The sequence below is a fragment of the Nyctibius grandis genome, chromosome 14 (genome assembly GCF_013368605.1).
Source record: "Nyctibius grandis isolate bNycGra1 chromosome 14, bNycGra1.pri, whole genome shotgun sequence".
NCBI classification, from domain to species: Eukaryota; Metazoa; Chordata; class Aves; order Nyctibiiformes; family Nyctibiidae; genus Nyctibius; species Nyctibius grandis.
This window is the reverse complement of record NC_090671.1, coordinates 13,349,263-13,366,153: the sequence shown is the minus strand read 5'-3', so window position 1 is coordinate 13,366,153 and position 16,891 is coordinate 13,349,263. Positions and strand designations below refer to the sequence as shown.

General features: G+C 44.6%; 1 protein-coding gene across 1 annotated transcript; it reads left to right on the top strand.

Moving 5' to 3' along the window:
- The first annotated feature begins 5,850 nt into the window (after positions 1–5,850).
- Positions 5,851–16,706, top strand: RHOF (ras homolog family member F, filopodia associated). Its single transcript, XM_068412205.1, has 5 exons — positions 5,851–6,015; positions 6,137–6,224; positions 13,068–13,177; positions 13,954–14,088; positions 16,240–16,706. Exons 1-5 carry the CDS (start codon positions 5,851–5,853, stop codon positions 16,402–16,404), a joined length of 663 nt encoding a protein of 220 aa, XP_068268306.1. The 3' UTR covers positions 16,405–16,706.
- Positions 16,707–16,891: the final 185 nt, after the last annotated feature.

Genomic DNA, 16,891 nt, shown 5'->3' with positions numbered 1-16,891 from the left:
TGACTGTTCCCATGGTAAAACCAACCACAGCTACCAACGCAAACACAACCTGCAGATCTCGCCTGAAACGAGGCATTTTGGATCCCTCTCTCTCCAGAGAATCTCCAGATTCACTTTTGAGCACAGAGGCAGAGGATGAGATCCAGCATCACTGTGATATAGCTCTGCCAGCCTGCGTTGACACATTCCTCCCCATCGCTTGGTGAAGCTGTGCCAGCACATCTGGGAGACGTGCACACATCGCCCAGATCCGCGGGGGCAGAATTATGGTGGTGTTGGCAGATGCTTGTTCATTTCATGCTTTTCAGAGATCAGTCATTGTGTTTGATGGTCCAGAAAAGCATAGGATGATCTTAACCTTGTGTTACCCATTTTTTACAGCAGAACACAGGCTTGAGAGTTCACACTTTAGTGAGGAACAGAAACTTGAAACTGCCCATAAGCACCTACTGCATCAGGCCGAGACGTTACCATGTTGATTTACACACTCCTCAGATCTGTGGAGGGTTTTTCCCCCCCCCCCCCCCCACAACTGCAAAGCTAAGAACTCGGTTTCTAATGAAAGGTGAGATTCAAAATACAGCACATTGGCCACACATACATCAGGCAGGCCATAGCTGGCACCCCTGATTTAAAGCGTACCAGAGAAAAGAACCCAAGAAACAGTATGTGTTCCATGTAAATAGCTGCTCTCTAAGTAACAGTCAGTGTGTGGTTTGTGAACAAAATCTGTCCAAACTACATTAAAGTGCCTGAATATTCACTGCCTGATGTTGCTGAGTTGTGTGTCTAATGTGGCTAACACCTCCTGCTGCAGACTGTTGTCCTGTTTTCTTTCACAGCCCTCTGAACTCTATGGTAGCATTTGGACAGATTTGATGTAGAGTTTATTGAAGAATTTTTGCACTGATGTAGTGCATGGGCTACTTGAGCCAAGTGAAACAGGAACTATGTTCCTGAGGCATGAAAAGGCAGAAAGGAAATTTTCTTCTTGAAATATAATTTTTCCACATTACTTAATAGTCTAGAAAGTTAATACCTTGCTGGCAGCACTTCTCACTGGGAAAAAAAAATGATTCCTACTCAGCCAAACAACAAGGTAATAATGTTTTATGTTGGGTTAAACGTCTTAGAAACTGGCAGGTGTCACAGCCACCTTGCCTTCAGTGAAAAAGGCAATTGAGAGCCCTTATGAAACAAGGGATTTACATCAGTAGGGGCTACTACACAAAAAACAGGCACATGACAAGGTCTGAATAGATGGTGAATCATGTGGCCCAAGGGATTTTTCGGGGTGGGGGCGTGTGCGTAAAATATCAGGCCATGAGGACCAGATGGTAGAGCTCTGCATGTGCAGAATGGATACACAGAAATGGATACTATGAAGCAATGAAAGTCAAGGAGAACAGCAGCTTTGATTTTGAAAAAAGTGGTTTCCAGGGTTGAGTGAGGGTCAAAAGAGGCTTGGGATTGTGAGCAAAAACACAACTGCAAGAAGAATAGCATACAGTTGTTCTGTAAATAAATTGAATTACCTTGAATATATACCTAACTTTGTCATAGGCTTCTCCTCGTATACTGATACTGTTGCCCATAACTACTTTGTGTGTGCAAGGAACAGCTCAGCTCTCCTCCATTACAGTTTCCCCCATCTGCCCTGTCAGTTCACACTAAATTCTGCAGGGCAGAGATTGTTCTTCAGTAAGGGGCTGTGCATATGACAAACAATTGTTGCCTTTGTGTAACATCTGAAATTTATCGGAAATTCACTCTACTTACATGGTAAGTCCCATTCTTCAGGGTCCGTCTTCCCTGTTGTAAACTCTTCAGGGCATTGTCTCTGGCTCTATATGGACATGCAGCAGTTCAGTGGGAATTCATCACTGAAAACACAAATAACTAATATTACTGGTAACATTCAAAAATAAATATTTAAGGCTCTGTCTTGTTATGCACATTCTTAACTAAGTTTATGAATATTTCCTTTGACATAAATGGGACTATTTGTTCTTATTGTTAAGTCTGTAAAGCTGGAGTCTGTATTATCAAGAAGAAAATTCTGAAGGGTATTTCAAAAATGTAGTTCTAAAGACATTTAGGAAGAACAGGTCCCCATTCTTGTCTAGTTTATGTTACCATCTAAACTAATAATATGAGTAGACAGCAGATAGCATGTGCTGTTACTCCTCTCTGCATTTGTGGCTATAAGGAAGTACCAGTAGTCCGAGACCTTTCTGGTGCGCTAAAATAGTTGTATTTTCCATTAGAAATATTATTGCAAGCCATGCTTGTCAGCCTGAGGGCATGTACTGTGATAGAGCTTAAGTGACCAGAAACTTTGACAGCGTTCAGAGTTCCTCCAAATGGAAGAACAGAGCTAACCAGAGCACTTTGTCAAATCTGTTAACGTATTTACTATTTAAAACAGTATTTTTTGAGCAGAAAAATTTAGTTATGCTTCTTTTCCCCCACTTGATTCTCTACAGTCGCAAAACTCGTGGGCTTTTAATATTATTAAATCTCAGTTTCCTTGTCTTTTCCAAGCACATCACAAGGGACAGAGAGAGAGGCAGCACAAGCAGGTTGGTGGTGTTCCTTAGGAGGTCAGGCTAAGGATCTGCCTGGAGGTTCTTCCATTGTACCAGAACTGTCCAGGAAGTTGCAAGCACTTTTCCCCAGGTTTGGTATTTTGAGAAACAGGAATATCAGCTTATTTCATCAGCCTGTACTATGAAAAGGCCATAGCTTCACTATTAAACCTAATCTGCTAGTCTTTTTTGGGTGTCCTGAGAACTAACCTGAATCACCCATCACTACCATCTGAAGTGTTAAAGCACCTTTTAAAATGCAGTTTTCCTAGGCAGGGTGCTAACCTTTCACTCCTTTCTATTATTTTCCTTGGCAATCGTGAAACGACAAGTTAGTAACAAAGTTGTAACACAGATATTTACCATACCCCATTAGGGTCTTGATTTTGGTACACTCCCTGTAAATCTCTATACGCACATTGACTCTTGAGCTGCAGGTGCATACACTTTTGATGAAACAGAACTTGTGCCAAAAATCAATATACAGGCCAAAACAGAAGTAGGAGAAGGACACTTGCAATTAATAATGATTAGATTTGAATTGTACTAATAGAGGGTTGAATCCTCTTCCATTTAAATCAGTAGCAGAATTCCATATTAGATTTCACTTTTTTAGAGTCAGCAAAATACGCTTAGCTTTTGCATAGGACTTTATATGCCTAAAGCACTGCATACCTGTTAATTAAAAATAAGTAACTGAGACACTGAAATGCTGTATTTTGTCAATACTAAGTTGACTCACTACAAATAGAGCATCCATTACGTAAAAACAGTCTTTGGAGTTGGCTTTGTTTAGCCCACACCCGGGGCTAAACAATAAACAGTTTTTCTCTCACCCAACATCCCTTCCACAACCGAGGAAGGGAACTGGGAAAAGGAGGGAGACTCATGGGTTAAAGTTAAACAGATTTAATAGAACAAGGAAATCAATAACAACACAAAACACACAAAATTATACTTACCTACAGAGCACTAACAAGTTGCTCCAGGAACAGCAATCACTGAGAATGAAAAAGATGGAGAGAAGAGCAAAAAAAGCCCTCCCTCTCCCTCCCAAGCCCTCCCTTTTATAGTGAACTTGATGTTAATGATGTAGAATACACCTGTGGGCCAGCCAGGGTCACCTGCCCTGGATTTAACTGCTAATGGCCTTGATCACCATGGCTGGCCACAACCTGAAACAAAATCCCAGTGAAACCAGGACAGGAATGTTTACAGTTGATGTTATAATCTACTCATTTTATATCGTTTCATCCCAAATCTAAAGGTGTACAAATCTAAAAAGTTTCCTTAACTATAAAATGTAAAAAGAGACAAAGCTGTGAGAAACGTAAATATTTTGTGAGACTTGCAAAAAAAAAACAAACAAACAAAAAAGCGCAAAAAACTCAACCTAACAATGACCCACAAAATACTTTTATCCCAAAAAAAACTTTTATGGCAATAATTGACTTGAAAAAAAAACCCTGAATTACAGTACTCAGTTACAGGAAGACTAAGTCCGTCTGCTGATCGCATCATACATAGCATGATGCTGGTTTTGAGCCAGGTCCAAATAAACTGTTTCAGGGTAAAGCAATTCTTTCCTGGACCATTCATTCCTGTGCGATACCGGAATGCTCTCAGCCGTTACAGTCGACAGGAGCTGATGGCTTTTACTGTGTTCCAAGTAAGATATATAAGATTGTGGTTCATAAAACATCTTTTTGACAGCTTGTATATTCTACATGCTCACATCAGTTTTTGCCTCAGTAAAATGGTTAGCTTTAAACGGGTGTGAATTTGGCTGCTTTTTTATTATTATTATTTGAATTATATGACACTTCGTTGGGTATTTACACGTCCCTCCTCCTCCCTATGGCTGAAATATCCTTGTCTTGCTTTTTGTTTGCCCTCTGCACAAAGCAGGGTCTTCCTTGAAGGAGATGCTGAGCGCAGCCGTGTTTGCATTTGGTCTGGAAGGCCATCTAGTGACACAACTGTGCAGGGGAAAATGCAAACCCTGTTTGAGTTGTGATTTTTTTATTTTTTTTTTTTTTAGTTAGTTGAATTAAATGATCTTGCTACACTCAAGCATGCCCTCGGGGGTTTGTTGCTATTCCCACAAGTAGTATTTAAATAATTTTAGAGTCAATTTTGATTTCTTAAGAACTGATGGGGTTTATTTGAGATGGAGCACAGTGTTAATCCCTGCTAGGAAAGAAACACAATTTTTTGTGCAGAATGGTGGCAGATTTGCACTCGAGCAGGTCTGTCACGAACACAGCGTTACTCCCCTGACCTGTGTTATTGTGGCCAAATGTATCTGGCCGTTGGGATCCCCTGCCTTCCACAGTACAAAGCAATGCCAGGTAGGTGTCTGGGCCATCACATCTCTGCAATGAAAATGTAAAATTCCGGTTTATTTTCATCGCAGCTCACCTTGGATGGGTGGGACTGGGTGAACAAGCAATGAGCAGAGCTGTCGGTTCCTACTCGAGCCATAAATATAGTAGAAAACAAGCAGCAAGTCACCGCCACTCCCAGTGCTGGCAACAAGATGTGTTTCGGGGGGCACCTCAGGGGGTCCGTGCCTCCCCGCTGCCGTGGCTGGCACTGCACCCACTGCACGCTCTCCCCTTGGCCGTCGGGACTGGGACCCACCGCTGCAGGCACTGAGGTTGAACTGGAAGACATCTCTTCAACCACTGGCGACCTGGAGTGAACGAACGTGGCGCTTGAGGTCCAAGGGGGCTCCCTGGAGGAATAAATGAGGACTGAGGCAAGGGGAGGGAGGATGCTGGCGCTGCAGGTGCTGTACGGGGATGAGCACCGAAGTGTGGGTGCCATGGCGGGTCGATGGGAAGGGCAAAGGGGACAGGGCCCAACGGGTGCAGGGGGATGGAGCCTTGGAGGCTCACCGGGAGGATGGGGGTGAGCAGCCCCGGGGGGTTTTGGGGGGAGAAGGCCTGACGGGGTGCTGAGGGGGCTCCTGCGGTGCCCACCCCAGCGCCGGGGCCCCACGGGTGACCCAGGGCAGCCGCACACCCGTGAGGAGCCGACCCCACGGGCGCTCCAGACCCGTGAGGGGATTTGGGGCCTCGGGGAGAGGCACCCCCCGCCGCCCCGGGGGTTACGCGGCCCCGGGCGGGGCCCTGAGGCACCCGCGGCGCGGCCAATCCCCGGCGGGGCGCGGGCGGTGCCTGCCCGCCCCGGGGCGCTCGGAGCGCGGCGGCGGCGGAGGGGACCCGCGTCCCGGCGGCCCCGCGCCCGGCCCCGCTCCATGGAGGCGGCCAACGGGGCCCTGCCCGAGGGCGCGGCCGGGGCCTCCCGCGGCAGCGCTGCCGCCCCGTCGGGCAAGAAGGAGGTGAAGGTGGTGATCGTGGGGGACGGCGGCTGCGGGAAGACGTCGCTGCTGATGGTGTACGCCAAGGGCGCCTTCCCCGAGGTGAGCCGGCTGCCCCGCCGCCGGGCCGGCCCGGCCGGGGCGCCGCGGGGCTGGGGACGGCCCGGCAGAGCGGCCGCGGGCTGCCCGTCCCCGGCTGGAACGGCTTCTGCTCCCTTTGCAGCAATACGCGCCGTCCGTCTTCGAGAAATACACGACGAGCGTTACGGTGGGCAAAAAGGAGGTCACGCTGAACCTGTACGACACCGCAGGTAAGGGGCTTCCACATCGCGCTTTGCGTTTGCCCAGTCCCAATGCGAGGGACGGGACCGCGCTGGGCACCGGCCCGGGACTGAGCCCGAAGCCATGCCCCGGGTTTGCGCAATTTATTTCAGACAAATAAGCAGAAACTGCCTTTACCGGTGTAAAATGCTGCTCCTGTGAACGTGCCCGTATTTCTGTTCCAGCAGCTTTTGCTGTGTCAATTTAAACAGACCCATACTTGAAGACTGTAAAGCTGGACATATCTTCAAAGTGCTTTTCTACTAGCATCCTTTTAGCGTAATATCACAGTTAAAACTGCTAAAGTACAAACAAAACAACCATTACCTGTTGCATGCATAAATGTGCCTTCCAGAAAAAAAAAGGGTCGCTCATCTAATGGCAGTTCTAGCCCTGGACTCGTTCATTATCTTAACAACTCAGTTTATTAAGAAAATTACATCAAATAGCAAACATTAAAACCCAGTTCCCAGATGCAAAGCATAATACAATCAACCAGGAAAATATTTTAATCTCCTGCCATGTGTGATCGAATAGTGAAGGAGAAAAAGGCTGGTTGGTACTCAAAATAAAAAGGCCATAGCAGTAAAAGTTACTTGAAAATGCTGGTAGCTTGTTCAGGTTCATTTCAGGCACTTGTGAAATGGTTTGTGTTGAACTTCTTTCAAAGGTCCTAGACTCTTGTTATCCAGCTGCGTTCCTAAATGAACCCTAAAATTGACACGTGCTCCATTTCAGCTCAGTGTAAATCATCTGTTTCAGTTCAAGCCTGTGGAGTTGTTCCAAGTTTACACCAAGACAAATAAGAATTGAACGCAGCCCATATTCATTTTTAATAGTAGTAAAACACACCTTCTTGCATATTGTACATGATATCTGAATAATTTGAAAGGTTTTTAATCTAAAAGTGAATTTAGTTGCTAATCTTTACTGCAGTATAATAAGATCCTGAGCACCCAATTTGCCAGTATCTCTTCTTGTGTCAATGTTGCTGTTCTCAAGTCCAGTGATTTGCATAATGTAACTTCTACTGAATGGCAAGGCTTTTGTGTTAAAGTCTTAAAAGAAAAGAGAAGGGCTGAAATCTAGTGTGAGCAACCAAAGAGGGCTTTCCTTAATATGGTGTGTTGGCACAAAGAACTTGCCACAGTGAACTGGTCGAGTTTTTATGTTTGTTTGCTGTCAGTGTGGAATTTTTGCCTGTCACACAGTTCTTGATACTTGGCCGGCTCATTTAAAATCACCGTGCTGCAGCTTCCAACATTTGTCTTTGGAGGCTCTTCCAGGCTTTAAGGAACGTGGGCTGGATCCAGAGGCAGCGGGAGGTAGGGCAAGTTCAGTACTGCAGCACTAAACTCTCGCAAGCCTGACCTAAGTGCCCAGCTCCTTGCGTCACACAGCGGGTTCAGCTCTGTGCAAGACCTACAGCTGCCAGCAGCCCGGAGAACACTGAACGCGGTGCTGGTGGCCTGTCTTACCCCATTTCCTTGTTCAGGCATGTAACTTTAGCAGAAAGCGTCTACCCTTCCACATCTAGTTCACAGCTATAAATACTGTCTTGGACCAAAGCACAGCCCCACTGAAGAACAGAGCAGGGTGTATTTTGTGTCTCCTAAAACACTTTGGGAAGTGGAGATGCCGTTGTTGCCTAGTTGGCAGAGCTCTTTGCCATGAAGGAGCAATTGCTTTCCATCTCTCACCTGGAAACCTTGAAACCCAACATTTCGCCTCCCAAAACAGTGTCATGACCAACAGGCTACAAGTTGCTAGAGGCTGCTGACACTTGTCTCCTCCCTTCCTGTTAAATTTCTTTTCCTTTGCATGAGACACATCAATCTTATCAGGTGCAAAGAAAGGGGGGACATTGCCACCTTGGTTAAGGCATTTGCTTGGGAGGGGGAAAGACTTGAGTTTTGGTTCTGTTTCAAAGCTGCTTACGTAGTTTCATGTTACTGATCTGTATCATACTCTCTAATTCAAGCAGCTTTTCATCCTCTCTCTGAAGCTGGAAGTTATGCTGGAGGAAGAACTCACTTGAGCACACATTTTAATCCCATCCTGTTATTAATAATACAAAACTGATGTTGAGTTCCTTCAAAGGTTAGACTAGGACCAAGAATTGTGTCTTGCCCTCTAAGTTCAAATAGTGCAGCAGCAGAAGAGCCAGAGAGATGTCCAGGAGGCAAGGGAGTTCCTGTCCCTCTGCCACATGGATGCAGCATGGGAGATGCAGGTTTGGAACCAGTGTTTCCCTATGTTGACTTGCTTCTGTTACATCATGCAGCAGCCGTTCATTAAATTCCTCTCTCAGCTGGATGATGATGCTCTGGGATGGGTGTACAGCAGCAATTGCAGCTTAAAGAGGAGTCTAAGCATACAAATTATTACTGGAAGTGCAGTGGTTTAACAGTGCAGCATATTGGCCATGTTTTATGAATCATCTTCTGACTTACTGAACTGCTTGAGTTGGTCTTGCTCTTCTCGAAACTCCTAAGACAGCTTTACATTTGTGTTTTGCTTCTCAGTCTGAAAGGTTCCCAAATCATTCACATTATCATAAAATCCTTTAAATGGGATCAAAAGGATGTAAAACCATTTCTGAGGTGAAGGGCTTCAGCTAAGTGCCATGTAGCAGTGGAAGGAAGGAAAAGGCAAAGCTGTTCTTCTAAAAAGTGTCACTGGATCTTCATGATGTACCCACTGCAGAGAGGACTTTGATATTTTTAGGATCTTGCTGAGAGCAACACTAAATAGAGCTGCATGTACTTCAGCATCATGGGAAGGTAAAGGACAGGTTCAGCTCCAGGGGCTATTTAAGTCAGAAGGATTCTTTGTATTGTCATGTCCTGAGCAGCTTGAGACTTTGAGTTTGTCCTGCTTACTGAAGGACACAAACAAAGTGCCTAAGAATCAAACATTTCAAGCTACAAAAGGTATTTTTTTTCTTGACAAGAAAATTTGGTAACAAATGAAGTTAATGAGTTAGTCTGAAATATGCCAGAATAAACATTTTTTGTGAGACACTTGTACTGTGTTACTGTCTTCCTCATCAGAGACACCTCTTGCTGCTGCAGGAAGTTGGTGGTATACATACGCAATGTGTAAAGGCTTTGTAATATCACTTACCTCGTCTGCAAACAGGCTCTGCAGCTGCTTATCCAATTAAAAGTTTCCCATTTCTTGCTGTGCTTGACAGAGGCAAAGGCATTGAGAAGTAAATTAACTCTGCAGTTTTTTACACGCTAAGGGAGCAGTGTTGATGCTTTAGCTGCAGCTCAGACACAAGGTTCAGTTTCTCATGCTGTTCCGTGCAGGACTTTCTCACACCCAAGAGCAGAGCTGTGCTGGGCTGGGGAGGAAGCAGTGCCTCATCATTGTGGGCGCTCGCTCTGACTGGCAGGAAGCACATGCAAAGCCTCCAGCGGGGTTTTTCAGGTCTGTAATGACAGATGCACGGCAGTCAGAGGCCTGAAGAGACATTTTAAAAGCTGGTATATGCAAGAGTAATTTTTCGTAACTTTGAAAGGGAGGAAGACAAAAAAAACAACTTTTTAATTGCAGTGTGTCCCCCCACCCCAAGTGTCCTCTTCTACTGGCTTTATTCCTGCCCAGAAGAAAGTCTGTCTCCCAATTTTGTCTAAATTGAGTAATGAAGAAACACATCTGCCTAGCTAATAACCACGGCATTCCCACGGAGCCTGCACAATAGCAGATCAAAGAAAACTGGGTGCGTTCCTGTGTGTCTGTGAGAGCTCCCCATCGTGCCGTTCCATGTCGATCCCAAACCATATTACAGACATGTGGATGCATGTAGGAAGTGGCTGGCTGGTCTGGACCGGGTGGCAGGATATTGCACTCTTCCTTACCCGCTGGCGGTTGGTGGCTACAGCACATACTGGTAGCCTCCTCCGCTGGCAAGTCTTGACCTTATCGTTTACCCTCCCCTGTCAATGGCAGCGGGTGCTGAGCTCCCTTACGGACCGAGCAACGCACGGGCTGGCACCACTTTGGTGGTGAACTGGTGAAGGGGTGAGGAAGAGCAGACAGAGGTGAACGTGCACATGAGACCTAGACCTGTGGTTTTACTTCTTCCCCCGTTCTCCCTCAGCCATCAGCTGAGGTCCCATCCCACCCTAGGGCCTGACTGCCAAGATGTGGGTTATGCAGCATGTCACAGAGGGAGGCAGGAGTGTGATCTTTGCAAAGAATTAGCAAATTTTAAGTGAATTCAGCTGGACAGAGTTTTTTCTTTAAAAAAAAAAACAAAACAGGGTCTCTGATGCTACAATGAATTGAAGAAGGCGAAGGAGAGTCACAGATACGTTCACGCGTAGGCAGATATTTGACCGACTTCCCAAGCGTGCTTTTTGTTAACTGGGGAAAGAAAACAGCTACCTGCACTTGAGGAAGCACACTTGGGGGCTTTGCATATACATTGTTACTGCTTAGGTTCAGCCCTGTTCCTTCATTTTAAAACTTTTCTACTAGAAGACCTAAATCTGTGCCAAATTAGCTCTGACCACAGACTGAGCAGCTTTACAGAGAAAAAGTCTCCCAGGGCTTTTCTTGCATTTCAGCAGCAGCACTTAAGGACAGGGGGTGAAAGGGATTGTTTTCAGTGAGAGGGATGTCGATGTTTAGACACTTACAGATTGATCTGGGTCCTACTACATCCTCAGGAACTGAAAAGTTGCATCTGAGCTCTTAAAGAATAGCTTCCTCCCCTTCCACGTGAGCACTGCAATCATCCAACCATAATACAAGTTAAGCAACTACCATGTAACCTTCCCCCTGTGGTCTCTATACCTTGTTCTGTGCTGTTTGAAATTCCAAATCTCCATGGACCCACATTTTACACAGCGGCACTTTCTCGTGTATTTATTTTCCCAGTTTGCTTAAAAAACCCATAACTGCACAGCTGGTTTTGAAGATGAAGGTGCAGTTCGCTGGGGCACATCTATAGTTTTTGACTTGCAATACAGCATCTTTGTGTCACATCATTGAAGACACCTCTTCTGTTATCCCATCCAGGACAGTGTGGGTTTAGCTCTGTGTTCTGATTCCAAGCAAACTAACATGTTTCTTCCAAGGGGACAGTCCTGTCTGCCTCACAAATTGCCAGCAATAACTTGGAGGACCTTTTGATTTCACAAGCTACCTTGGCAGAAGCTCAGAGGCATGAACTTGAACAGGGAAAATCATACACAGCACTTAACACTAGAGGAAGTTAGGAGAAAAAAAAAGAGTTTGGCACCTGATGTCTTTAACGCATTTAGAGGATTATCTCAGCAACAAAATAGTAAATTGGTTGCAAACAAGTAGGTGGACTCAGGAGAATAAGAAGGGCTAAGCAGTACAGTCTTTGCTCTGAATGTTTATACAACATGCATAATTCTGTCAATTGTCTATTATTTCTGGATCAAACATTGAGGGATCAATCCTTCCATGTTCTGCACCTCACCCACAGAGCATGCTGCTCTTGTGGGAGCTCAAATACAGAGAGCAGTCCAAACCTAAGAGTCCCATTTTACAAACATCTTGGGCAAACTGAATAATGGCTTATCCAGTAGGAATTGCCTTGTAGTAGCCTGTATCTCTATCCATCATTTAAATTAAGGAGAGGGGCAAAGTATTGTAGAATTATTGGCCTTCTGGTATCTGCAATTCTTCAGATTGCAGCTGGAGACAAGCATGTTGGCTGGAGTGATGTGTGTGAGTTGGGACTGAGCCAGGTGCCAGAGCAGGAATGATGGGTATAAAGTTGGGGCACGCTGAAATTTTCAGCATCCCTTCATTTGAAATATCAATGCAAAGATTTGAGATGTGTAACTTCCCTGCAGGGCAGTTTCTGGGCTGTGTGTACATTGTGGTGATCGTGGGAAGGAACGGCGTTCCCAGTTCTGCTTCTGGAAATTCAGTGCATCACAGAGACATACCTGATTCCAGGGGCAGCGTTCAGGTGGCAAATAGATCTACAGACTGCTTAACTCACAGTTTCTTCCTTATAAAGGCTCTGAAAAAAAAATCTCAAATGAAAGATTGGGGTTTTTTCCTGAGCTGCCAACTATATCTGGTAATTACTGCTTTCTTGAACTTAATCTGTCAAAGCAAGACACCTTCAGACCCCAGCACGGTGATTACTGCTCACTCATATGTACAGCAAGGGGAAGAGTACAGGTCTGAAGCAAATTAACTTCCTCTTGTCAGATCACGTGCTAGAATATCCCTGATCAGAAGCATGACAAATCCCCTGCTTTTCCAGAATTCAGCAGCATCCCCGAGATCTGCTGTGTAGTCTTGCTTCAAAGACCACTTAAGCCTGGCTCATGTTGCAGCGTGTCTTGTAAAACCACGGGCGTGCTGCTACAGGAACAGCAAGTTTGCCACTGAAATGCTTACTTCAGCGTTCACATCTAGCAAATACGGTGTTTCTTCTCCTCACAGCATCGCGTGTGCAAATGTATTTGGGAGAATGGAACCACTGCCAAACTGGAAATGTTTTAATCGATGACCTGTCAAATTCCTCTTGCTGATTTTGCTCGTGAGCAGCAACTTGGCAATCAGCAATTAGAGCTGCTTCTAAGTACTTAGCAGTCGGATAAAGCAGGGTTTTTATTAAAACTTGCCAAGGACATGTTTTATATTCTAAAGCATCGGGTTTGTCAGTGAAGAGGAGTCTCCTGCATTTAGGGGAAGTTTACAAGTATGGAAAACTTTGTCTATGCAGTTATAGTACTGTTGTTCTTGATCTCAAGCACGTATCTTTACATATTCCCATCATGCTGCTTGTTAAAGACAGAGATTTCTTTTACCCCAAACATTCTCTGTTTCAGGGCAGGAGGACTACGACCGCCTACGACCGCTTTCTTACCAGAACACAAACGTCGTGTTAATTTGTTACGATGTCATGAACCCCACTAGCTATGATAACGTAGCAGCTAAGGTAAGAGGCTTTCATAATTGCTTCCACCTTTTAAATGAATTACATAAGCCTGATATATGCCAGGATGCCAGATTAAAAAAGCTGATGCTTTTAGTGTCCAGTGCCCTGGGCATGCAGATGCACAGAGCACTCATCACGCACTGAGCTGTAGGTCACAGACCTTAGACCTGGAGCTCACCTCTCCACGGCTCACAAGTGCTCAGAACTGGGGCTGACTCTGTGGTACACTAAAAAGACCACAAACCAGTGGTGAAATTGCTGCTTTATCTGTAGCGATGCCACACAACCAAGACTGCACACAGGCATTTAAGATTCAAGTCTACATCCATCACGTGCATATTTAACTACAGAGGAGAGCCATGGAAGCAACCACTTCTGTGTACTAGGATTTCTGTAATGCTCCAAAGCAGAAGTTAGATTCTTGTACATAGCACCAGCAAACCAGAGCAAGACTGGGTCCAAATTCTGCTCTTAAATATGACTTTAAAGAAGCTCTTCTGAATTTAAACAGATGTTAATTAAGTGCTTTGGTGTAGCGGCAGATGTTATACAGCAACTGACTTTGGGTAGGATTTAAATGTTTCTGTAAGTAAATAGTGCATGATGGTCCCCTACCACTACATTAATGACTTCCAAAATTAAATATAATTTCAGCATATATGAACCAGTATATATTAAATGCTGGTTCTGTCCCTTGGCTTTATTGTTTTGATTTCAGGGGGGAAAAAAAAAAAAAAAAAAAGCCAGACATAAAAGGTTTTGTTCTCTACCATCAGTGGTATCCTGAGGTGAATCACTTCTGCCGAGGTGTCCCGCTTGTCCTCATCGGCTGCAAGACAGACCTTCGGAAAGACAAAGAGCAGCTGCGCAAGCTCAGGGCTTCGAAGCAGGAGCCCATTACTTACAACCAGGTAAAATACAAGTGTATTTAAAGTGGTGTCCTCTTTGCAAGAGGTGAAGCACACTTACTTCAGTGGCATCATTGTCACAAGTGCAATCACAGATACTCCAAAATTAGGTGATCACAGTGTCAGATAAAGAAATTATTGACAGTCAGCTCTTAACAGGGGTTTCTGTAAAACCTTTTTGGAAGTGGCCAAATCACCACCCATTTTTAGTTCCAAAGTAAAGAGAAGTTTGAAGAGTGTTTTGCGTATCTTGGGGTGTCTGAACGGAAATTACTAGCTATGTCTTCTGGGCTCATTACGTCTCATTCTTGTTTCCTTTCACAGCTGGGTTATTACTGTTACAAATCTGTAAGCCTCGACAAGTTTGTTGGATTCTCTTCGTAATTTTTATTAGCATACATTGCTCCCATCACTGCTACTTTGATCAGGATTGTGATAAAGACTGGAGATGCTAGGATACACATCACAGGATTAAAAATACTGACCGTCCTGGAACAAATGTGTTTTGCAAACCCTATTTAAAAATAAATCCTTTCAAGGACAATAGCAAAAACATCTGCAAGGCTTCTCTAGCATAAGAGAGTTTTCTCTGAAGTCTCTAAAGTAATCTTAAAAAAAAAATCTACGTATTATCAAATGTTTTCAATTTAAGTATTACAGAGCAGTGAGACTTACAACTCGTGTTACACCGCCGGCATAGCTGTCCTAGGTAAAGGAAACAGTCAGTGATGGAACAGCTTGTCCCATGTCACACGAGACCTTTCTGCTCTGGTCTCCCACTCATCTTTCTCATCTCAGAGCAAGAACAGCAGCTTTCAAACTGTCTGAGACACAAGTCCAGGGAACAAGGTGAAGCGCCCCAAGACCTTGAATGAATCACTACTTTTTCTAAACAGCCTGAAAAAGAAACTGCAACTGCATCACCACTGAACCACGCTGGGACTTGTAGCTTGTCTTCCTTGCGCACAAGATGAGATGCCCGTCCTGTCACTTTGTGAACAGCTGCAGATTATCCCTCATTTGCATTAATAACTCCCTTCATCACCCTCACACATGAGGTTCAGGGCAAGCAACACGCACTTTTGGCAAGTCTGCTGAGGCCTCATACAATTAAATTCCAGGGCTCACATATAGTACAAACTTTGTCTCCTGTGTGAGCCCTCCCACTTGGTTTTTCTCCCCTTAAATATACACTACCTCAGTCTTTTACAGCTGATGGCATCTTGAGTCACGCGACGTGATGCTTCCAGTGCCAGGCACAGAGGAGCTGAACAGCATCTGCCAGCACTGCAGCTTGCAAACAGCTGGAAGGAGACAAACTTCACTTAAATATGCTGAAGAAAAATCCCCCTATAGAAGCCTAAGTGCTCAAGTGACCCCGCTCCCAGGGCTTAGAATGAATAAATGCAGAGTTTGTGAGCTGTGGGCTGCAGACCTGGAATTCACACTCCAAGGCTCACAAGCGTTCAGAACTGGGGGCTGACTCTGCAAAGACAATAAAGGGATCAGAAGCGAAGTAAGAAATCACTGGGGTTTGTCTGTAGTGGTTTCAGGCAACCAGGACTGCATGTGAATGTTCTAGTCTGTCCCCACTGCAGGTGTTTGAGGCTGAGAAACGCAGGCACCCATTTGTGTACACGAGGATTTTGGCTGAGCCCTTGTGATGCTCCAAAGCACAAGTCAGGGCTCCTGCGTGTGCACCAGCAAGACACTGGTCCAGATCCTGCTCTTGCCGGTGACATTCAATACTAAAGGGGACATCACATAATAATTAAGGTCGGGCCTGAAAAAATATCCCCATGTAGACGTCTTATCCTCACTTGAGTATCTATCTACCTCAGCGTTTCTTTTAAACAAATTTAATACTGAGAGTATTTTTACACTAGCAGCAGTCTGCATCTTAGTCTCTAATGCACTGAACTGTTAGGCCAGGCTCTAGGTCAACATAGGGAGGAAAAAAAGCGAAGTTTATTTAACAGTGCCTCAGTTTATTAGCAATGCCACTTATGCCCTAACACTATACTCAGAGGCAGCTTCTTTCTTCCTGACCTCATGTTAGTGAAGATGTACAAAATAATTCCCTTTCTTTCCCATCTCACCTTCCTTCTCTCACACGTTGGGTTTGCATCTTTTCTTACCTTTTGCTCTTCCCAGGGTGAAGCCGCTTGTCAGCAGATTAACGCAGAAGTTTATCTGGAGTGCTCAGCAAAATGTCGTGAAAACATAGAAAAAGTTTTTAAAGAAGCAACAACTATTGCACTGAACGCCATGAAAAAAGCCAAGCGCCAAAAGAAACGGACAGTGTGCTCAGTGTTGTGATCTGGACTGCGAGAGAGCAGTGACTGCACAAGGCCCAAGCAATTCAGATTGTAAAAACAGTATAACTTTAAAGACTTTTTTTTTAATTACATGTTTATATTCCTAAAATAATGTGGTTTTTTTAAATTTTAATTATTTTTAGGTTTTTTTGCACTGCTCTCTCAGTTTTCAAAGCTCTTTATCAAGGTAAATTGGTGCTGCATGTTTGTCCATCTGGCTTTTGCTCCCAACTGCAAACAACCACCAGTCTTGAATTCATTATTTAAATTGCAATGAACAGCGACTGCTACTATATGACTCGATTAGTGGGGGTTTTTTTCCCTCTGCAAAATAATTGTGGCATGTTATAGCTACAATTTACTGTCTCTTTCAAGCAGAAAAGCTGCATCTTTTAGAAGTGATATCAAGGCAGCTTACCAGGCACCCTTGAAGAGACAGAAATGAAGTTCTGTCGTAACTTTTTCAAATTATTTTCCTTGGTGGCAGT

Coding starts and splice junctions, on each gene's coding strand:
- RHOF (XM_068412205.1), top strand. CDS start 5,851: ATGGAGGCGGCCAACGGGGCCCTGCCCGAGGGCGCGGCCGGGGCCTCC. Junction 6,225..13,067: donor GAACCTGTACGACACCGCAG/GTAAGGGGCTTC, acceptor TCTCTGTTTCAG/GGCAGGAGGACTACGACCGC. Junction 13,178..13,953: donor ATGATAACGTAGCAGCTAAG/GTAAGAGGCTTT, acceptor CTCTACCATCAG/TGGTATCCTGAGGTGAATCA.